Consider the following 24,291-nt stretch of genomic DNA (forward strand, 5'->3'; position numbering starts at 1 on the left):
TTGCCCAGAGAGAGTCTTACACATCACCCTGCATTGCCCAGAGAGAGTCTTGCACATCACCCTGTATTAGCCAGCGGGGTGGTGGCACTGGAATCCTCATCTCTCCCAAGTGGACATTCTCTCTTTCTCCCCTGACCCATCTGTCTATCTCCTCATTTGAATTCCATGCTGTCACAGTTACCAGCCCTTTCAAGCTTAACATCCTTATCATTTATCGCCCTCCAGGTTCCCTTGGAGAGTTCATCAATGAGCTTGACGCCTTGATAAGTTCCTTTCCTGAGGATGGCTCACCTCTCACAGTTCTGGGTGACTTTAACCTCCCCACGTCTACATTTGACTCATTCCTCTCTGCCTCCTTCTTTCCACTCCTCTCCTCTTTTGACCTCACCCTCTAACCTTCCCCCCCTACTCACAAGGCAGGCAATACGCTTGACCTCATCTTTACTAGATGCTGTTCTTCCACTAATCTCATTGCAACTCCCCTCCAAGTCTCCGACCACTACCTTGTATCCTTTTCCCTCTCGCTCTCATCCAACACTTCTCACTCTGCCCCTACTCGGATGGTATTGCGCCGTCCCAACCTTCGCTCTCTCTCTCCCGCTACTCTCTCCTCTTCCATCCTATCATCTCTTCCCTCTGCTCAAACATTTAAGTCATTTAGCAGACGCTCTTATCCAGAGCGACTTACAAATTGGTGCATTCACCTTATGATATCCGGTGGAACAACCACTTTACAATAGTGCATATAAATCTTTTAGGGGGGGGGGGGGGTTAGAAGGATTACTTTATCCTATCCCAGGTATTCCTTAAAGAGGTGGGGTTTCAGGTGTCTCCGGAAGGTGGTGATTGACTCTGCTGTCCTGGCGTCGTGAGGGAGCTTGTTCCACCATTGGGGTGCCAGAGCAGCGAACAGTTTGGACTGGGCTGAGCGGGAACCGTGCTTCCTCAGAGGTAGGGGGGCCAGCAGGCCAGAGGTGGATGAACGCAGTGCCCTTGTTTGGGTGTAGGGCCTGATCAGAGCCTGAAGGTATGGAGGTGCCGTTCCCCTCACAGCTCCGTAGGCAAGCACCATGGTCTTGTAGCGGATGCGAGCTTCAACTGGAAGCCAGTGGAGAGAGCGGACCTTCTCCTTCTTCAAACCTTCTCCAACCTATCTCCTGATTCTGCTTCCTCAACCCTCCTCTCCTCCCTTTCTGCATCCTTTGATATTCTCTGTCCCCTATCCTCCAGGCCGGCTCGGTCCTCCCCTCCTGCTCCGTGGCTCGACGACTCACTGCGAGCTCACAGAACAGGGCTCCGGGCAGCCGAGCGGAAATGGAGGAAAACTCGCCTCCCTGCGGACCTGGCATCCTTTCACTCCCTCCTCTCTAAATTCTCCTCTTCTGTCTCTGCTGCTAAAGCCACTTTCTACCACTCTAAATTCCAAGCATCTGCCTCTAACCCTAGGAAGCTCTTTGCTACCTTCTCCTCCTTCCTGAATCCTCCTCCCCCTCCCCCCCCCCTCCTCCCTCTCTGCGGATGACTTCGTCAACCATTTTGAAAAGAAGGTTGACGATATCCGATCCTCGTTTGCTAAGTCAAACGACACCGCTGGTCCTGTTCACACTGCCCTACCCTGTGCTTTGACCTCTTTCTCCCCTCTCTCTCCAGATGAAATCTCGCGTCTTGTGACGGCCGGCCGCCCAACAACCTGCCCACTTGACCCTATCCCCTCCTCTCTTCTCCAGACCATTTCCGGAGACCTTCTCCCCTACCTCACCTCGCTCATCAACTCATCCTTGACCGCTGGCTACGTCCCTTCCGTCTTCAAGAGAGCGAGAGTTGCACCCCTTCTGAAAAAACCTACACTCGATCCCTCCGATGTCAACAACTACAGACCAGTATCCCTTCTTTCTTTTCTCTCTAAAGCTCTTGAACGTGCCGTCCTTGGCCAGCTCTCCTGCTATCTCTCTCAGAATGACCTTCTTGATCCTAATCAGTCAGGTTTCAAGACTGGGCATTCAACTGAGACTGCTCTTCTCTGTGTCACGGAGGCTCTCCGCACTGCTAAAGCTAACTCTCTCTCCTCTGCTCTCATCCTTCTAGACCTATCTGCTGCCTTTGATACTGTGAACCATCAGATCCTCCTCTCCACCCTCTCCGAGTTGGGCATCTCCGGCGCGGCCCACGCTTGGATTGCGTCCTACCTGACAGGTCGCTCCTACCAGGTGGCGTGGCGAGAATCTGTCTCCGCACCACGCGCTCTCACCACTGGTGTCCCCAGGGCTCTGTTCTAGGCCCTCTCCTATTCTCGCTATACACCAAGTCACTTGGCTCTGTCATATCCTCACATGGTCTCTCCTATCATTGCTATGCAGACGACACACAATTAATCTTCTCCTTTCCCCCTTCTGATAACCAGGCGGCGAATCGCATCTCTGCATGTCTGGCAGACATATCAGTGTGGATGACGGATCACCACCTCAAGCTGAACCTCGGCAAGACGGAGCTGCTCTTCCCCCCGGGGAAGGACTGCCCGTTCCATGATCTCGCCATCACGGTTGACAACTCCCTTGTGTCCTCCTCCCAGAGTGCTAAGAACCTTGGCGTGATCCTGGACAACACCCTGTCGTTCTCCACTAACATCAAGGCGGTGACCCGATCCTGTAGGTTCATGCTCTACAACATTCGCAGAGTACGACCCTGCCTCACACAGGAAGCGGCGCAGGTCCTAATCCAGGCACTTGTCATCTCCCGTCTGGATTACTGCAACTCGCTGTTGGCTGGGCTCCCTGCCTGTGCCATTAAACCCCTACAACTCATCCAGAACGCCGCAGCCCGTCTGGTGTTCAACCTTCCCAAGTTCTCTCACGTCACCCCGCTCCTCCGCTCTCTCCACTGGCTTCCAGTTGAAGCTCGCATCCGCTACAAGACCATGGTGCTTGCCTACGGAGCTGTGAGGGGAACGGCACCTCCGTACCTTCAGGCTCTGATCAGTCCCTACACCCAAACAAGGGCACTGCGTTCATCCACCTCTGGCCTGCTCGCCTCCCTACCTCTGAGGAAGCACAGTTCCCGCTCAGCCCAGTCAAAACTGTTCGCTGCTCTGGCACCCCAATGGTGGAACAAGCTCCCTCACGACGCCAGGACAGCGGAGTCAATCACCACCTTCCGGAGACACCTGAAACCCCACCTCTTTAAGGAATACCTGGGATAGGATAAAGTAATCCTTCTAACCCCCCCTTAAAAGATTTAGATGCACTATTGTAAAGTGGTTGTTCCACTGGATATCATAAGGTGTATGCACCAATTTGTAAGTCGCTCTGGATAAGAGCGTCTCCTAAATGACTTAAATGTAAATGTTAAATGTATTACCCAGAGAGAGTCTTACACATCACCCTGCATTGCCCAGAGTCTTACACATCACCCTGCATTGCCCAGTCTTACACATCACCCTCCATTACCCAGAGAGAGTCTTACACATCCCTTCACCGTGACCTGTCACGCCTCCTTCACTAAGCCCTGCCCTCTGGTTAGGATGGATGTACAGTGATAAGCCCAGCGGTGCATCAGTCTGAGGTTCTCCACTGTAGGTTAATACGTTTACATATAGTTGGGTAGCATGGCAGGTGTTCATTCATATTCCCATTGTCATCGATCAATCAATCAACCAACCCCTTTTGCTCACCTTCACTTGTCCTATGATTGTGTTAGTTACTTAGCTCAATGACCTCCCTCCTTCCCCTCATCCCCCCTAACCCCGTCCCTTCCAGTCAGCTCACCTGCCCTGTTTCCGTCATTGTCCAGCAGGGGGATGTAGTCCGTCTTGCCCACAGTCTCTCCCACCTGGTCGTCAAAGGCCTCGGCCTCCAGCTGGGCCACAAAGTCCCTCTCCACCAGGTCCTCCGGGCCAGCCTGGGGCACACTGTCCATCAGAGCATCGCTCAGGCTCAGGTCCAGCTCTGCCATGGTTCTGAGTGGGGAGACAGAGACAAGCAGGGGTGTAAGGTTAGATCCAGAATTCAAATGGGATCCAGGAAGGACAGTTTAGGATGGATGAAAAATTTGACAAATGCCAAAATAAATACCGCAGGAGAAACATGCACAAACACGGATATATATATATATATATATATATATATACACACACACACAGAGATTATACGGATTACACATACAGTTTGAGGTAATAAAATAGTTACAATATAATTTCTTCCATCAGTGTGTTACATTTTAACTGTACCAACAAGTCATGTTTGATACTTAGCAGATGCATCATTCATGAATTCTCCCAACCAGAATCACAGACAGAGCCAGCAAGCAGGCCTCCTGAGGTTCCAGCTGTCTCTCTATCTAACCTGCTGGGCCACAAGGCCTCTCTGCTAGGCCCACACAAACCCAATAATCTGGGACGTCCACGGATGTTCCCAATGAGAGAACAGCACACTCCAGGCTGCTGTAGCACTAGGGCAAGTACACAGGCAGACAGACACTCGGGGGAAAGGCCGGCTGCTGGTCAGGCCAGAGAGAAAGACACAGCTCTAGGGGTCATCTGACCACGGAAGCTGCGAGAATCTGCCGAGTCATATGGTGTCATCTTTCACCAACGTCAAAGGGAGGGGTAATGACAGTTTATAATCCTGATCAGTGGTCCCCCCTCTCTCTCTCTCTCTCTCTCTCTCTCTCTCTCTCTCTCTCTCTCTCTCTCTCTCTCTCTGTCTCTGTCTGTCTCCATTTTCATTTCCCCACAGGCTAAGCCTTACCATTCCCTCAGTCATTCCTCCTCTCTGTTCCTCTCCTATAATCTCTCCTCCATTCTTCCCTTTTTACTCCGACCCCTCCTCCCTCTGCCTTCCTCAATCAGGGAGATTAGGATAGTATGCGCCAATGGTGTATCAGAGAGAGGGATTAGGGTTAGGGCAGAACAGAGCAGAGCAGCACAAGCTCCAGCAAAATCCCCCTCCCTCCCAGCCATAACACACATCCTGGGCAGTGAGGGCACCTAACCTGGCCTGCACCACTCTCCATCTCTCTTCATCCCTCTCTTTTAAATCCTTCTCTACTCTCTGCATCTTTCCTTCTCTGCACACTTTCAAATTGTGGACGCACCTAAATAAAGAGTTTAAGTGACCAGCCAGTGCACTTGTACAGTGTGAAGTGACAGAGCTCATTGTAGGGCTACTATCTGTATAGTGGGGCCCTCTCACTCTCTCTGTCTCTCTCTCCTTTCACAGAGCTGTCTGTGTGTATATACAGCATAACACGTCAGGAGCTCCACCTACTGGACAGTCTGGGAGGTGACAATGCCTATAGGCTTCCGGAATGCTTTGTTTCGGCTGGTGCCTCCCTTAAAAGCGGCAATAGCACTGTTTGTCCATCCTGAGATGCCGTAGCCAGTATACACGTCCTCAAAATAGTCCAAATTAATTTAAGAAATCTGTCATTCATTTTTAACGATTTTGCTGAGGAGATCTTAGTCGTGCAATTTTAAATCTAACTAAATTGTTTGGGGCCGTATTTCTCAAGTTAAATAATGTGCATGAAAACGAGTCATCTATCGATGAATGACAACAAACATTTCATTGATGAATCCTTATTGTTGACCAATGACCGAAGGGGCTTAGACTTCGGCTCCAAACTTTGGCTTGCCTCCCGAAGAAAACATTTGTGCACAAACAGCCATAAAAAAACCTTGCCAAAGACCAAAACGGAAAAAGAATACTCACAATTCCATCATAATATATGAAAACTGTTTCGGATGGGAAGCATGCAGACGCCTTAACACATTATAGGTATAACCTTTTCAGTGACATCTCATTTGATAGCCCAGTCAATGGTATAACGTCGAGTCAATGGCAGATTGCTATAGTATAGAGGCGCAGAACTGGTTTTAAAGTGTCTGACTTTACAGTGTCTGGTTTTACATATGGGCAATTCCACGGTAACGGAATTACGCTTAGACTCAGATTTTTCACTGTAAAATGTAGGCCAAACAAAAGCCATTGATTTCAAAGTTTAACAAACCATACAACTCTATGCACAAGGACTACTTTTATTAACAGTGCAGACGCAAAGTTTAGTAACATAATGATGGCATCAACAGCACAAACCGTCATTCTGTTACCAAACTTTGAGTGTGCACTCTTCTCCAAGTATATGTGTTTTTGTCAAATTCTCAGTGTAAATTGTTAAAAGTAGTCCTTGTGGGGGCCTCCCGAGTGGCGCAGCAGTCTAAGGCATTGCATTGTTGCGGCGTCACTACAGCCTGGGTTTCGATCCGGCCGTGACCAGGAGTCCCATAGGGCAGCGCACAATTGGCCCAGCGTCGTCCGGGTTAGGGGAGGGTTTGGCTGCAGGGGCTTTACTTGGTTCATCGTGCTCTAGCGACTCGTTGTGGCGGGCCGGGCGCCTGCAGGCTGACATCGGTCCTCAGTTGAACGGTGTTTCCTCCGACACATTGGTGCAGCTGGCTTCCGGTTTAAGCGAGCGGGTGTTAAGAAGCGTGTTTTTGCGGGGCGTGTTTTGGCGGGTCATGTTTCGGAGGACACATGACTCGACCTTCGCCTATCCCGAGCCTGTTGGGGAGTTGCAGCGATGAAAAAAGATTATAATCACGAAATTGGGGAGAAAAAGGTGGTACATTTTCATATATATATTTTTTTAAGTAGTAGTCCTTGTGCTTAGACTTGTATGGTTTGTTCAACTTTGAAATCAATGGATTTTGTTTGGCATACATTTTAAAGTGACACAATCTGAGTGTCAGTGTAATACCGATACTGTGGAATTGCCCATATGTGTTGTACTGTATGAAGTGAAAACTATATTTCCCTATGGGGCTATGAAGACCGACTCAAACTTGAACATTCAGTGTAAGACACAAACAGTGTACATGGGAGTTTCCTGTAAGCAGCAGTAGTATACAGGCAATTCCACGGCAACAGAGTGATGCCGACACTCCAATTTTTCACTTTAAAATGTAAGCCAAACAAAAACCAATGATTGTATAGTAAAAAAACAACAACATACAACTACGTACAAGGACGACTTTTACCAATTTCCACCGAACATTTTACCTGAAGAACAGTGCAGATGCAAAGTTAGATATTTTTTATTTAACCTGGCAAGTCAGGTAAGAACAAATTATTATTTACAATAACTGTTGTTGAAATTGATTTGGCTAAATTGCTAGAGCTCTAACAAAACAACCCAAAGGTTGTTGCTGCATTTTTGGCTCAGATTCTACCATTAACCTCTTGAATACAATTTGGTGTGGCCACTCGGAAACCATTTTGTTTCAACAAAGGAAGGAAACCAAAGGAAAGCCAGGCTTTCTATTGTGCGGTCTGACCAACAAACGGCCTACGGGACGTCTAGTACCCTGGCTGATGTGGCAGTGAGTGTGTGTGTGTGCGTGCGTGCGCGTGCGTGTGTCCGCTGGATGACATAAGGCCATAGAGAAGGTTAATCCTCTCTATTCTGCTGCAACAGATCATTATTGTAGCCGACAGCACACGTAGGTGAATCAAAGGTCTTTTTAATTGCATATTTAAACTGTCGCTGCATGTCTAATAAATCACTGTGTGTGTTTATTTCATGAAAATAACTCAATATATTTTTGGTAAAATGTATTTTCCTGAGCCTCCTTTTGCCATTGAAATGCTCAGTCTGATCGTGTGGGTGTGTTGATATTAAAATGTAAATATATTTACATACACAGCACTGATTGATCGGATAGGATCGTATAGAACCCACATGTCAAACTCCGGACCAAACAAGTTCCAATCCTTTTTTTATTCTTTCCCTCTAATCAGGGACTGATTTAGACCTGGGACACCAGGTGGGTGAAATGAATGATCAGGTAGAACAGAAAACCAGCAGGCTCCAGAACCGCGTAGGGTAAGAGTTGAATACCCCTGGTCTAGACTCTAGAGAGCCACCGGCTCACCCCTTCAAAGTAGAAGGATATATTTAAGCAATAAGGCCCGAGGAGGTGTGGTATTCATCCAATATACCACGGCAAAGGGACGTTCTTACGCACAACGCAACGCAGAGTGCCTGGATACAACCATTAGCCGTGGTATATTGGCCATATACCACAAACCCCCGAGGTGCCTTATTGCTATTATAAACTGGTTAGTAATTTAGACCAGTAGAAAAAAAATAAAATTGGGTCATGCCCATGGTATATGGTCTGATATTCCACGGCTTTCAGTCAATCAGCATTCAGGGCTCGATCCACCCGGTTTATAAATGCAAATAAAAGATGACTTGTCATTGGTCAGAATAATCAGATCAGATTGTGGTGTCATGCTGTGGGCCAAAAACTCCATCCCACCTGAACAGGCTGAAATTCTAGGCGTTTTTTTTCCTAAAAGCTCTTACACTAAATGGGCATAATCACAATTTCAAAATGATATTTCGAGCTGATAGTATGGGAAAATTACATTTGACTGCACTGCCCCTTTAAGAGCATTTCAAAATGGCCACCTGTCACAAAAGCAGCCACAATAACAGACAATGCGCCAAACCTGATGTAATGCCCATCGTAATCTATGGACGTGGTAGGTCAGCACCTTTGCGGGTTCTTTAAGTGGCACTCGCACGTGTTGACATGACAGACATGGTAGATACTGCAAGTGCACTATTTAGCGTGTGATGCAGCCTAAGTGGTGTGTGGGTTTTCCTATCAGCTTACTGCAGTCACCCTGGGCACTGTGCCAATCCAGGGACCAGACCTACAAGGGATGCAAGGGTCACCCACAACTACAGTATGAAAGTGAAGGTTAGTATCGAATTAGATTAGTGCTGCGGTCTTCTCCTTACCTGTCCTCTGAAAAATCCCTTCAAACAAATTTAGAGTTTTTCCCAAACAATGTAGATACAGTACAGTACTTCTGGACACGGACATCCTTGGACCCGAATGAGGGACTGGAAGGACCCAGACAACTGTGGTCATTGGTCAATGTTTGCCCGGCTGCAACAACAGTGATTTCCTTAGGAGAAAAGTGGCACATGAACCGGGCTGTCCTAAATTGCAACGTCCGCGGCCCTTGTGGCGCCAAAACAACTGTCGGGCAGCTCGATACCATTTATTTTCCGTGGAAGGCCTGCCATTAGGGCTGCGGTCACAACCGACAACCGGAGGTTGAGGTCACACAGTCTGTCCAATGAGGTCATTGGCTTCTCAGATACTTCCTGGGGCGTGTCTGTGTGGGAGGAAATGAGGTCACGTCGGTGCTCTCGTTATGCTGTGACCTCTCTCATGTAGGCCACACCCTTTCCTGTTCATCTAGGACATCCGGGGTTAGGACTGTTACTATGTCAACTGGTTTTACAGAAAAGTAGTTCCAAAAGCATTATGAGTTGTGTTGTGTAGGTTTGGAAGAGTTATTTTTGTCCTAAAAAAGTAGTAAGTCAATGTTTCCAGTCAGGACCCTGAAAGAATTAGCCACAACACACTGATCAGTTCCAAACCGCCAAAATGTATATAACTTTTAACAGAACCTTTAATTACTTTCTACAAATCTTTAAATAAATCCCCAAAACTCCAGAAAAGCCATCATGTTCTTTACTGAGCAGATTGAAAACAGCTATGAGGAATTCTGACCTCGGATGTCACATTCTAGGAGAGGTGATGACACTGTTCTGGTTTAGCAAGCCTTCTTATGGCATGTAGCATATCTCTGAGTGGATGTGTGTGTGAGACTCAATGAATGTGTATGTTTGTGTGCAGTGACTCTCTAAAAACAGCCCTCGCTCACCTCCCAGTTTAACTTCAACAGGACTGGCCTCTGATAGGCCCCAGCCAATCGTGTGTATGTATGTATGTATGTATGTATGTATGTATGTATGTATGTATGTATGTATGTATGTATGTATGTATGTGTTTGTATGTTTATGTGTGTGTGTATATATATATATATATATATATATATATGTATATATATATATATATATATATATATATATATATATATATATATATGTGTGTGTGTGTGTGTGTGTGTGTGTGTGTGTGTGTGTGTGTATGTATGTATTTGTGTCTTTGTGTGTGTATGTGTGTTTATGTCTGTCTGTGTATGTGTATATGTGTTTGTGTGTGTGTCTTTGTGTGTGTGTGTATATATATATATGTGTGTGTGTCTGTGTCTGTTTCTGTGTGTGTATATGTGTGTCTGCGTCTGTATATGTGTGTGTGTGTGTGTGCATGTAGGTATGTCTGTGTGTGTGTGTATATATATGTGTGTGTCTATTTGTGTGTGTGTGTGTGTGTGTGTGTGTGTGTGTGTGTGTGTGTCTATTTGTGTGTGTGTGTGTGTGTGTGTGTGTGTGTGTGTGTGTGTGTGTGTGTGTGTGTGTGTGTGTGTGTGTGTGTGTGTGTCTGAGGCCCTGTATAGCGCACAGCTTCCCATTTTCTGCACCACCACTTCTGTTTTTGTTTCTACTGATCTGCACAGACAGCTGACACAGCCTTTTTCTTCATGTTGTTTATCAAAGGCCTGTTCACACATAACATGATGGCTGAAATTACAAGCAGGTGGTTCCCTGTGACAGTTCCATGGTGCCGGCCCACCGCTAAACTCATTAAAAGTGGATAATGTCTTTACACTTGGATTTTGTAGTCTACCGGATGCCACCATGCATACTTTTTCGTACAGGTCCCCAGTGGGAATCAAACCCACAACCCTGGCATTGCAAGCACCATGCTCTACCAGCTGAGCAACACAGGACTAGAGACAGCGGGACCTTACTTCAAAGGAGGGACTCCTTTTATCTGGTGACCATGAACTGCAGCTCTCCCACAACCCACTCAACAGCTCAGTCAGAGGAGGAGAAGACTGTGCCTTGTAGCTCAGTATGTAACCTGTTCACTATGTAACCTGTTCACTATGTAACCTGTTCAGTATGTAACCTGTTCACTATGTAACCTGTTCAGAATGTAATCTGTTCAGAATGTAACCTGTTCAGAATGTAATCTGTTCAGTATGTAACCTGTTCAGTATGTAACCTGTTCAGTATGTAACCTGTTCAGTATGTAACCTGTTCAGTATGTAATCTGTTCACTATGTAACCTGTTCACTATGTAACCTGTTCAGTATGTAACCTGTTCAGTATGTAACCTGTTCAGTATGTAATCTGTTCACTATGTAACCTGTTCACTATGTAACCTGTTCAGTATGTAACCTGTTCAGTATGTAACCTGTTCAGTATGTAATCTGTTCACTATGTAACCTGTTCACTATGTAACCTGTTCATTTCGCTATGTAATCTGTTCGGTATGTAACCTGTTCGGTATGTAACCTGTTCGGTATGTAACCTGTTCGGTATATAACCTGTTCACTATGTAACCTGTTCAGTATGTAACCTGTTCAGTATGTAACCTGTTCAGTATGTAACCTGTTCAGTGTGTTTCAAGACACACTACAATCAATATACTGCAAGTATACGGCCAAGACAGGTTTTAAATTCTTACAAACTCTTTGGGGTGCTTTGAAAATAATGGGACGGACCAACATCAACCTATCCAACGCTTATGGCCGCAACAATATTTTTCTTATCCGTTTTTTATTTCTAGTGCTGATTTCAAAAGGAAGTGCCCATCCGATAATTCCAACCCAAAATAACGGCAGTATGCAGCAGCGAAAGCTGAAACAAAATACGTCTCAAATGAAAATGTGCTGTAGAGTCCCGCTGGTTGTGTGATTGACTGTGGGCCAGTTGATGATGCCAACAGGCCAAGTGTCCAGCTGTGATGTTCATCTAAGTGAGATGGTTTCTTCAACATTCCTCCTGGTCTGATTCACTACCAGCCCAGCCCACACAATCAACAGCACTGTACTGTTCACCACAGTGTCTGTCTATATATTCTAGATCAGGGATGGGCAACTTTGATGGGGAAGGGGGCCGCAGTGGCTCACAGGTCTGCGTGCCTACATCTATACCCACACATGCAATTTTTTTGCGAGCAAAACATTTTAGCGGCCCCCCTCTTGACCGCGGAGAGAAAAAGTTTGCTGAAATTCAACACATTTTTCCATGGGGCAGAGAGAACATTTTTCAGTTTTAAAGCTAATTTCATGCAATTCTGCACATTTTGCCATTGGGTGGAGAGAAATGTTTTTTTTTTAATATGATATCTGAGCGAGAGTGACTAAGTAAATCAATGGGGCCCCCCCGGTTGCTAATTCAACCATGATTATTACAAGTTTAGATAGCTAGCTAGACTAACTTACCAATCTAAAACTGGCAGTGACTGAGAGAAAAACTGCTGATGCACAACCGCACAACCAAATTTCAAAATTACACCTTTATGTATTCTACTATTCTAACTCTCAACAGTAAGTTGAGACCCCGACTGGCGGGCTGCCAGTTGCCCATCCCTGTTCTAGATAGTTCACCTCAGGGAAAGTTCATGCCTCCAAAGCATATCTTTGCATAGCCAGGTATCACAGATGTACTTGGCCTCTAGCAACTCATAAGAGGGAAAGTTAATTTTATTGCAATCTGTTAGGCCTGTATTGATGTACTTCAACTTGACAAACAGAAGTGCAGGACATGGCAACAAGCATGACACTAGAGTAGACATAACCGTAATATAACATTAGCTACAATAAGATAGTAAAGCTGGCTAGCTAGCTAGCTAACGTTAGCTAGGCTAATTGAGACTAGCTACATAACTTGAACTGTGGACTTTCTCCCCTTCTGAATCCTACAGGAAATAACAACAACTCCATTCAGATTATTAAGTAGCAGCGTGTCAGAAGCGCTTCAACCTCATCAAATATAAGACCAGAACATTGTCCGAGTCGACAGGAGAGGTGATTTCACAACAGCTAACTGCTCTATTCCGTCTCATCATTGAGCAGCCCAAGGCGGAGTCATTGCTGTTATACTCACACAGGCAGACCAGCAGAAGAACGCATGCAGCGCAGGGAGGGGGAGGACAGACAGAGACAAGCAGCTAATGAATACTAACAATTGAAGTTATTTCTGATTTTGGGTTTGGACAGGGCAGAAGCAATCAGGCCTGGGTGAATTTGCCAGAAGTAATCAGTCCTGGGTAGGGCCTGGACGTCGGGCATGGGTAGGGCGCGGGCTGAAAATTCATGCCCGTGCAGGGCTCTAGTTCTTTGTGCTAGGGTGGTTTATGTAAGAGTGTGGTAGCGTGGATAGGTATGTGTTCAGTCAAGCTTTGCCAAAGAGACCTGCAGGGAGTTAATGTTTGATAAAGGTTAATGAGTGAGAAAGAGAGCGAGGGGGAGGGGGGGGGGGGGATGAGAGAAAGACCCTGGAGGCCACAGCTCTGACATTGTGAGACGAGTTCCTCTCAGGAATGCAGGAGGTGGCAGACCTGCCTCACACAGGAACCCCAGGGAGGTGTGTGTGTGTGTGTGTGTGTGTGTGTGTGTGTGTGTGTGTGTGTGTGTGTGTGTGTGTGTGTGTGTGTGTGTGTGTGTGTGTGTGTGTGTGTGTGAGCACTGCTAACGGGTCTCAGGTGGGTAACAGTTGCGGCACTGTGAAATACACCCGTGAATTGTATTTCTGTGCCAGTGAGGTATAGTGTGTGTGTGTGTGTGTGTGGCTGCCTTTAATGATCCGGAGGTGGAGCTGTGGGGCAGCATTGTAAACCTCAGATCAGAGGCTCAGGCCCTGCCTCCCTGATGTGTGTGTCACCCTAACCCGAGGCAGACACAGTGTGATTGACAGGGCTGACTCCATGGGCCAAGCCCGCTCCCCCTGCTCAGTACACAAGGCTAACCACCTTTTCAGTCAAGACTGTAGGGGCTCTATTTTAACATACCAAACACAATAGTACATTTAAGCGCTGGCAGTAGCACTATAGGTCCGATGGTGTGTCAGGAATATTTTTGTTATTTTCACAGCCGTTATTATGAGTGCAATAGCTGGCGGTGGCGCGAAAGGGCTGGGTTTGACGAATGAACACTGTTCAATCAAGGTGTTCCAAGGCTTATACTGCATGTGTTTGTCTCAAGTTCTGTAGGTTATTGACGGTCTTTGCTTTGTCATCAAGTCCAATTCGGCTGGGGGACGGAATATTGTCGTCCTAGTCCATTGTGGATTGATACTACAGTTTACTAAATAGCATAGCCTACAGTAACGAGTGACAGCAACAGTACACAATATATATACTGCTCAAAAAAATAAAGGGAACACTTAAACAACACATCCTAGATCTGAATGGAAGAAATAATCTTATTAAATACTTTTTTTCTTTACATAGTTGAATGTGCTGACAACAAAATCACATGAAAATAATCAATGGAAATCCAATTTATCAACCCATGGAGGTCTGGATTTGGAGTCACACTCAAAATTAAAGTGGAAAACCACACTACAGGCTGATCCAACTTTGATGTAATGTCCTTAAAACAAGTCAAAATGAGGCTCAGTAGTGTGTGTGGCCTCCACGTGCCTGTATGACCTCCCTACAACGCCTGGGCATGCTCCTGATGAGGTGGCGGATGGTCTCCTGAGGGATCTCCTCCCAGACCTGAACTAAAGCATCCGCCAACTCCTGGACAGTCTGTGGTGCAACGTGGCGTTGGTGGATGGACCGAGACATGATGTCCCAGATGTGCTCAATTGGATTCAGGTCTGGGGAGCGGGCGGGCCAGTCCATAGCATCAATGCCTTCCTCTTGCAGGAACTGCTGACACACTCCAGCCACATGAGGTCTAGCATTGTCTTGCATTAGGAGGAACCCAGGGCCATCCGCACCAGCATATGGTCTCACAAGGGGTCTGAGGATCTCATCTCGGTACCTAATGGCAGTCAGGCTACCTCTGGCGAGCACATGGAGGGCTGTGCGGCCCCCCAAAGAAATGCCACCCCACACCATGACTGACCCACCGCCAAACCGGTCATGCTGGAGGATGTTGCAGGCAGCAGAACGTTCTCCACGGTGTCTCCAGACTCTGTCACGTCTGTCACATGTGCTCAGTGTGAATCTGCTTTCATCTGTGAAGAGCACAGGGCGCCAGTGGTGAATTTGCCAATCTTGGTGTTCTCTGGCAAATGCCAAACGTCCTGCACGGTGTTGGGCTGTAAGCACAACCCCCACCTGTGTACGTCGGGCCCTCATACCACCCTCATGGAGTCTGTTTCTGACTGTGTGAGCAGACACATGCACATTTGTGGCCTGCTGGAGGTCATTTTGCAGGGCTCTGGCAGTGCTTCTCCTGCTCCTCCTTGCACAAAGGCTGAGGTAGCGGTCCTGCTGCTGGGTTGTTGCCCTCCTACGGCCTCCTCCACGTCTCCTGATGTACTGGCCTGTCTCCTGGTAGCACCTCCATGCTCTGGACACTACGCTGACAGACACAGCAAACCTTCTTGCCACAGCTCGCATTGATGTGCCATCCTGGATGAGCTGCACTACCTGAGCCACTTGTGTGGGTTGTAGACTCCGTCTCATGCTACCACTAGAGTGAAAGCACCGCCAGCATTCAAAAGTGACCAAAACATCAGCCAGGAAGCATAGGAACTGAGAAGTGGTCTGTGGTTACCACCTGCAGAACCACTCCTTTATTGGGGGTGTCTTGCAAATTGCCTATAATTTCCACCTGTTGTCTATTCCATTTGCACAACAGCATGTGAAATTTATTGTCAATCAGCGTTGCTTCCTAAGTGGACAGTTTGATTTCACAGAAGTGTGATTGACTTGGAGTTACATTGTGTTGTTTAAGTGTTCCCTTTATTTTTTTGAGCAGTGTATATAATAACATCCAGTGTTTGCTCAGTATGTTTGGAGTGTTGACAGTCAATATTGTTGTAATTGGCTTTAACTAATATAGGCCTTTACGCATTGCAATTCTCTTCAAATAAAAAATACTAGGCTCCCGTAAATTGCATTGTATGTGTAAGGCACGTTCTCAATAAGCAAGATGTAGCCAGGCCTACTGTTGATATGGCGTTATACTGAAACATTTGTGTTTGGGGGAGCGAGTCTTTGGTAACCGGACAAAGGCGCTCTTTGGAAATGGGGATGGATACAAGCCGAATGGAGTATGCACTGCAGGTAGGCTTATGTTAATTGTGAAAAACGCAAAAGAACGTTGGCAATAATATGTCAAAGATTCCAGCCACCCTAGTCATAGACTGTTCTCTCTGCTACCGCACGGCAAGCGGTACCGGAGCGCCAAGTCTAGGTCCAAGAGGCTTCTAAACAGCTTCTACCCCCAAGCATAAGACTCGTGAACGTCTAATCAAATGGCCACCCAGACTATTTGTATTGCCCCCCCCTCTACGCTGCTGCTACTCTCTGTTGTTATCATCTATGCATAGTCACTTTAATAACTCTACCTACATGTACATATTACCTCAACTAACCGGTGCCCCATCACATTGACTCTGTACCGGTACCCCCCCTATATATAGTCTCACTATTGTTATTTTACTGCTGCTCTTAAATTACTTGTTATATATATTTTTTTTTTTGTATATATATTTTTTTTACTGCATTGTTGGTTAGGGGCTTGTAAGTAAGCATTTTACTGTAAGGTCTACACCTGTTGTATTCGGCGCATGTGACTAATAAAATTTGATTTGATTTACTGTGTCATAGCATCAAGGACCGCTACTTCGATGCAGACAAGAAACAGGGTTTATATGAAATGTTCCATACACAGCTGGATAAGATGGAAACGGACACAGTGACAGTGCACACCGAGGAAGAGAGGCCACGGACAGACAGAGCTGAAACTTTACTGCTTGACATGTATGATACAATCATGGTTGAGAATAAAACGACTGAACAAATGAACAACGAAACAGCACAGCAAGTAAGTAAGTGAAAGATATAGGTTTTGATTATGTTTTACTTGTAATGGGGACATACGTAAATGCCAACAAAATAGCTTTTTGGTCAGTGGTGTGTGTGTGTGTGTGTGTAACCTTTATTTAACCTGGCAAGTCAGTTAAGAACAAATTCTTATTTACAATGATGGCCTACCCCAGCCAAACCCGGACGACGCTGGGCCAATTGTGTGCCGCCCTATGGGACTCCAATTTACGGCCGGATGTGATACAGCCTGGATTCGAACCAGGGACTGTAGTAATGCCTCTTGCACTGTGTCCATGTGTGTGCATTAACTATTTAACTGTACTAGAATGCTAAAAAGGCCGCTAAAATGTTTAATATCGGTTATCGGTATCAGTATTTTTTTGGGGGGGGCAAGGAAAATATCAGATATCGATATCGGCCAAAAATATCATATTGGTGCATCACTAACCTCTATGCATTATGTATCTGTAGAGTTCTAAACATTGTATCCCTTTGAATAATCCCCAGGTCAGCAAGCTACAGAAACCCCAGCATGCTTTGTCCTGCTCTCTGGTGTAGGGTTAGCCTCATGAGGGCTCGGTCCTAGCAGGCAGGAAGGCCCAGTGCAAAACAAAGCCTGTGGATTATACACTGTGGAGAGCACCGGCAGTGGCATAGCACTCACTCAGTCATCGTGTGGTTTCTGTGATCACCCGTTTCAAACAGTTCGGTTCCTCTGTTCAACTTGGACCTGGTGTTCACATTGACTACTGCTGCTCAGAATGTTGCAGACAAAGAAAGATGGTTCGTCACTGTCACACACAAACGCATGTGCGCAAATGGACAAACACACACACAAACACATCCATTCACGCACCCACCCACATGTCAAAATGTAATTTTCACAGAGGTGCCATTCCTCCCCTGGTACGGGGAAAACAACATGTCAGGATGGCAAGTCACATGGACCAAAATAGTCCGGTTGCGTGCTGCAACACAACCATCACTCAATCAGGGATGAGTGCTGTATGTTCCACATATGAATAATATATGTCAGAAACATATTAATAACGCAATGGTGTCATCCTCTAAGGCTTTATGAGCAGGAGGGAAATCAACTAGCACCGTTTGCTCTTTCCTGCTGTGTGGTATGTGTTTGCTCTCCCAATGTCTGGGTAAATCGATGGTAAAAAGAAAAGCAGAGCCCTTGGGAGGGAAGGAGGGGCCCTCACATGGGCCTCCCAATAAACTGCTGTCAGCCATCCAACTGCTGCGTAAGGAGAGAGGGATGAAAGGAGGAGGGGAGGAGAGAGAGATGGGGCTTATCCTCTGAGCCGACATTGCAGCGGCACACTGATTACTGAGACAGGTCATCTGTGCTCAGAGAGAGTGTGTGTGTGTGTGTGTGTGTGTGTGTGTGTGTGTGTGTGTGTGTGTGTGTGTGTGCGTGCGTGCGTGCGTGCGTGCGTGTGTGTGTGCGTGTGTGTGTAAGCAAATCTGTAAATGCAACAGCAGATGTTCTTGTATGAGTGTGCATGTGTGCCACAGAGATAGTATTTGCACAAATGTGTGTGTGTGTGTGTGTGTGTGTGTGTTCCTTTTGTGCATTTGTCCTTGCCTGTGGAGGAGTGGCAGCACCCATCCAGTCATCTCCATATTAAAGTGTTTCCCCTGAAGAGCCTGCGTACGTCTTTGATCTGTAGACCTCTTCACCGAGACCCAGTGTGATTAATGCTAATATGGTGCTTGTTGCTCCAGTTTGGTTTGGTGCCCCTTCCAGACACAGAGGCTCTTCATACTTAATAGACTTTATGCAAAAATACTCTCGACTACACGTATACTGTAATGTATACCAGGTAGCGCAGGACAGTTGCCTCCCTCTAAGCAGGGCCGTGTAAACAGAAATGTCTTGTTGAGCCAACACTCTTACAGTAAACATTTTAATAGCATAGCAATGTTTTAGAAACAGCTCAAATGTACAGACATTTAGCATATTTTTTAGACTTCTTTTAATTGAGTTTTTATCTGAAATTGTAGTAACATCCTGTAACATTCTGAAATTGTAGCTTTATATCTCAAGCGATTCTTTAGATGTTTTTGCTTGACTGCACTAAGCCACCGAGGTCCAGACAAGAAGCAACTCCCCAGGGAATAACTAACAATTTCAGTCGCAATTTGCTTTTACCTCATATAACGACTTCCATGAAATTGATCAAATGAAGCCTGGTTTGTTCTAAGGTAACTTTAATAAGCTAGCTTGTATAAGCCTAAGAGCTTGTGCTAGCTGTGGTTCAGCTAAACATCAGCATTCAACTACAGCCAGCACGTTTATGAGGATGCAGAAGTTATTTTGTTTGTTTAGTTACCTAGCTGTGCAGCGTATACAGTGCATTCAGAAAGTATTGAGACCATTTTACTTTTTCCACATTTTGTTGAGAGAAACTCCACAAACATAGGTGTGCCAAGCTTGTAGGGTCATACCCAAGAAGATTTGCGGCTATAATCGCTCCCAAAGGTGCTTCAACAAAGTGCTGAGTAAAGGGTCTGAATACTTACAGTCCTCGTCAAGATTTGGACACACCTACTCATTCAACTGTTTTTCTTTATTTTACACATTGTAGAATAATAGTGAAGACATCAAAACTATGAAATAACACATATGGAATCATGTAGTAATGGGGAAAAAAGTGTTAAACATATCAAAATATATTTTATATTTGAGATTCTTCAACCTTTGCCTTGCTGACAGCTTTGCACACTCCTGGTATTCTCTCTACCTGCTTCATGACGTAGTCACCTGAAATGCATTTCAATTAACAGGTATGTCTTGTTAAAAGTAAATTTGTGGAATTTCTGTCCTTCTTAATGTGTTTGAGCCAATCAGTTGTGTTGTGACAAGGTAGGGGTGGTATACAGAAGATAGCCCTATTTGGTAAAAGACCAAGTCCATATTATGGCAAGAACAGCTCAAATAAGCAAAGAGAAATGACAGTCTATCATTACATTAAGACATGAAGGTCAGTCAATTCGGGAAAATTTCAAGAACTTTGAAAGTTTCTTGAAGTGCAGTCACAAAAACCATCAAGCGCTATGATGAAACTGACCCCCATGAGGACCACCACAGGAAAGGAAGACCCAGAGTTACCTCTGCTGCAAAGGATAAGTTCAGAAGAGTTACCAGCCTCAGAAATCGGCAATTAACTACACCTCAGATTGCAGCCCAAATAAATGCATCACAGAGTTCAAGTAACAGGCACATCTCAACATCAACTGTTCAGAGGAGACTGCGTGAATCAGGCCTTCATGGTCGAATTGCTGCAGAGAAACCACTACTAAAGGACACCAATAAGAAGAGATTTGCTTGGGCCAAGAAACATGAGCCATGGACTTTAGACCAGGGAAAATCTGTCCTTTGGTCTGATGAGTCCAAATTTTAGTCTTTGTGAGACGCAGAGTAGGTGAATGGATGATCTCCGCATGTGTGGTTCCCACTGTGAAGCATGAAGGAGGAGGTGTGATGGTGCTTTGCTGGTGACATTGCCAGTGATTTATTTAGAATTCAAGGCACACTTAACCAACATGGCTACCACAGCATTCTGCAGTGATACGCTATCCCATCTGGTTTGCGTTTAGTGGGACTATTATTTGTTTTTCAACAGGAAAATGACCCAACACACCTCCAGGCTGTGTAAGGACTATTTTACCAAGAAGGAGAGTGATGGAGTGCTGCATCAGATGACCTGGCCTCCACAATCACCCGACCTCAACCCAGTTGAGATGGTTTGGGATGAGTTGGACCGCAAAGTGAAGGAAAAGCAGCTAACAAGTGCTCAGCATATGTGGGAACTCCTTCAAGACTGTTGGAAAAGCATTCCAGGTGACTACCTCATGGAGCTGGTTGAGATAATGCCAAGAGTGTGCAAAGCTGTCAAGGCAAAGGGTGGCTACTTTGAAGAATATCAAATATAAAATATTTAGATTTGTTTAGAAAATAGTAAAAATAAAGAAAAACTCTTGAATGAGTAGGTGTGTCCAAACTTTTGACTGGTACTGTATGTAAATGTGATATTTCAGGTTTTTTGGTTAGTCATTATGGGGTATTGTGTCAAGGGACCTGAATACTTTCCGAATACACTGTATTATAATATGAATGACACTGTATGATAATGTTACTGTACTTTTATATGCGTATGGGAATACGAATATAAAAGTACTATCAGCTAATTGAATGTGTACGGACAAGAAAATAAACCATTTAATTGTCTGCACAGGCTTGTGGATTGTTGCATTATTCAAGAGTGTAATATGGTTTGGTGGCAAAAATGAAACCACGAAGCAGACCAAACTCTTTGGTCCTTTAAAAACCTTCTGTATGTAAAATATTGTGTGCTATAGCTTGGAAAATAAATGTGACTCTGGATGACAACATAATGATGTTTGTTTCTAACATCAGGACTGTTTTCCTAAAGAAGTTAAATTCCCTTCGCGTTTTGTTTCCTTGCAGCGATACTGGTATCGTCTCGGTCCTACAGGCGAGCCTGATGTTGAAAACAAGTGGCCTGCCTTATTTCTCAGAATGAGAACGAGTCGTCAATTCCTTATATAATTGTGTTTTATGCTTATTGCACATTTATAAAACACAGACTAGACAGCTAGTATAAAAGTATTTGGCTAAAATGCTGCCAGCGGTACGTGGTACCGCAATTCCGCTCGCCACAAACTGAGGATTGATTTTACAGAATCAATATTTATTGATACTTCCGTTTTAGTAGTTGAGACTGGGGCTGCCATGAAATTTTGTTAGCTGGTGATTGTCAAGCAAATAACCGGTCGTTAATTAACATAAACACATTTAACATTACCTGGCTCCACACATGATGCAGACCTTTGGAACATCTACATTTTAAGAAGTCTAATAAATCCATCACAATAAATCCATGATTTTAGACAGGTCTAAAGAAACATGATATGAAGAAAATGTAGTCTGTTTCAGAAGAACAGAATAGCATACTCTGAGTCGTCCTTTGTTAGGTCCTGATCTGGCTATGCCATATCGCTATGGGCTACACTAGTTCATTTAGCAGACAAGATATGCTTAGAATTCCATGGAATTATTTTTTAGTATGAAGAATACAATTGAACAAAGCTGAATAAAATAGAAATGATATTTTCTCCAAATGATTTCAAAGGGAGGGCGCACATGCTGCTATTCTGTGTTGAGCGGTGAGCAAAGAAACAGGTCCTCCTATATGCTTAATTTAGAGTTATTTCTGTAACTTCAGTTGTGATACAAACGTCGGGCTATATGTTTTGATTTGTAATACATTCTAAGGCTGCATGATGATGATTTGAAAAAAGTTACATGAAAGGAATGAGCTCTGCTTTGTTTTTTTCACAGCCTGTGCACACTTCATCAGTCTCTCATTCACAATTTGACAAGCACTTGATAATGCCTTGAATTTCCCAGCGGCAAAAATATCACTCACAAGTGACAAAATTGGCTAATATTGTCACCCGTCACACTATTCTTGATTTTATCTTGTCTTAACATATACTAAATAATAAACTCAGCAAAAAAAGAAACGTCCTCTCACTGTCAACTGCGTTTATTTTCAGCAAACTTAACATGTGTAAATATTTGTATGAACAAAACAAGATTCAACAACTGAGACATAAACTGAACAAGTTCCAGACATATGACTAATAGAAATGGAATAACGTGTCCCTGAACAAAGGGGGGGTCAAAATCAAAAGTAACAGTCAGTATCTGGTGTGGCCACCAGCTGCATTAAGTACTGCAGTGCATCTCCTCCTCATGGACTGCGCCAGATTTGCCAGTTCTTGCTGTGAGATGTTACCCCACTCTTCCACCAAGGCACCTGCAAGTTCCCGGACATTTCTGGGGGGAATGGCGCTATCCCTCACCCTCCGATCCAACAGGTCCCAGACGTGCTCAATGGGATTGAGATCCAGGCTATTCGCTGACCACGGCAGAACACTGACATTCTTGTCTTACAGGAAATCATGCACAGAACGAGCAGTATGGCTGGTGGCATTGTCATGCTGGAGGGTCATGTCAGGATGAGCCTGCAGGAAGGGTACCACATGAAGGAGGAGGATGTCTTCCCTGTAACACACAGCATTGAGATTGCCTGCAACGACAACAAGCTCAGTCCGATGATGCTGTGACACACCGCCCCAGACCATGACGGACCCTCCACCTCCAAATCGATCCCGCTCCAGTGTACAGGCCTCGGTGTAATGCTCATTCCTTCGAAGATAAACGCAAACTTGACCATCACCTCTGGTGAGACAAAACCGCAACTCGTCAGTGAAGAGCACTTTTTGCCAGTCCTGTCTGGTCCAACGACGGTGGGTTTGTGCCCATAGACAACATTGTTGCCGGTGATGTCTGGTGAGGACCTGTCTTACAACAGGCCTACAAGCCCTCAGTCCAGCCTCTCTCAGCCTATTGCGGACAGTCTGAGCACTGATGGAGGGATTGTGCGTTGCTGGTGTTACTCGGGCAGTTGTTGTTGCCATCCTGTACCTGTCCCGCAGGTGTGATGTTCGGATGTACAGATCCTGTGCAGGTGTTGTTACACGTGGTCTGCCACTGCGAGGACGATCAGCTTTCCGTCCTGTCTCCCTGTAGCGCTGTCTTAGGCGTCTCACAGTACAGACATTGCAGTTTATTGCCCTGGCCACATCTGCAGTCCTCATGCATCCTTGCAGCATGTCTAAGGCACATTCACACAGATGAGCAGGGACCCTGTGCATCTTTCTTTTGGTGTTTTTTCAGAGTCCGTAGAAAGGCCTCTTTAGTGTCCTAAGTTTTCATAACTGTGACCTTAATTGCCTACCGTCTGTAAGCTGTTAGTGTCTTAACGACCGTTCCACAGGTGCATGTTCATTAATTGTTTATGGTTAATTGAACAAGCATGGTGAAACAGTGTTTAAACCCTTTACAATGAAGATCTGTGAAGTTGTTTGGATTTTTACGAATTATCTTTGAAAGACAGGGTCCTGAAAAAGGGACGTTTCTTTTTTTTGCTGAGTTTATATGTGTGAAATTTGTTTTGATTTAGAATGGACCATTATTATGCACCTGTCTCGAAACAGAGGCAGGGGAAAAAAATATATGTCACCTGTGCATTTAAATAGCGAATGGAGGATGCTATTTCCATGGTTTATTTTCATGCCATCCTGTTGTAAAGAGAACAGTCTATAGAAAGCTGATGGGATCCTCCTCTTTTTAATAGAGGCCATCACTCTGTTTTCTCATGCAATTGCATAGCCTTTAGAAATGTTGCGTAACATGAGTCATGGGCTCTCATGAAGTATTTAATTTGATTTTCAATTACATTTGCATTGATGTCAGAGTGATTAGAGGGACAATAGAGTGCTGAGTACCAGGCAGGAGAACGTTTGGTAGGCTACTAATGACCATCAGCAGCATCAGAGCTTGGAGAAGCCTAATTACCGTGACTAAACGGTCATGTGGAATTTGACTGCCATCATGACTTGTGTGG

The 24,291-nt window shown here is 45.2% G+C and overlaps 1 protein-coding gene across 10 annotated transcripts in view; it reads right to left on the reverse strand.

Moving 5' to 3' along the window:
- Positions 1-24,291, reverse strand: part of LOC115195626 (microtubule-associated protein 4) — a 115,840-nt gene that overhangs the window by 83,547 nt on the left and 8,002 nt on the right. For 9 of the 10 annotated variants that reach the window (XM_029755687.1, XM_029755690.1, XM_029755685.1 and 6 more), the window contains one exon: positions 3,762-3,952. In XM_029755687.1, coding sequence (XP_029611547.1) covers positions 3,762-3,948 — 187 coding nt within the window. In that variant the 5' untranslated portion in view covers positions 3,949-3,952. Of the gene's footprint in view, positions 1-3,761; positions 3,953-17,884; positions 17,891-20,873; positions 20,880-24,291 lie in introns of those variants that run through there. The other variant, XM_029755682.1, reaches the window with a different exon arrangement.

This window comes from Salmo trutta, chromosome 6 (genome assembly GCF_901001165.1).
Source record: "Salmo trutta chromosome 6, fSalTru1.1, whole genome shotgun sequence".
NCBI classification, from domain to species: domain Eukaryota; kingdom Metazoa; phylum Chordata; class Actinopteri; order Salmoniformes; family Salmonidae; genus Salmo; species Salmo trutta.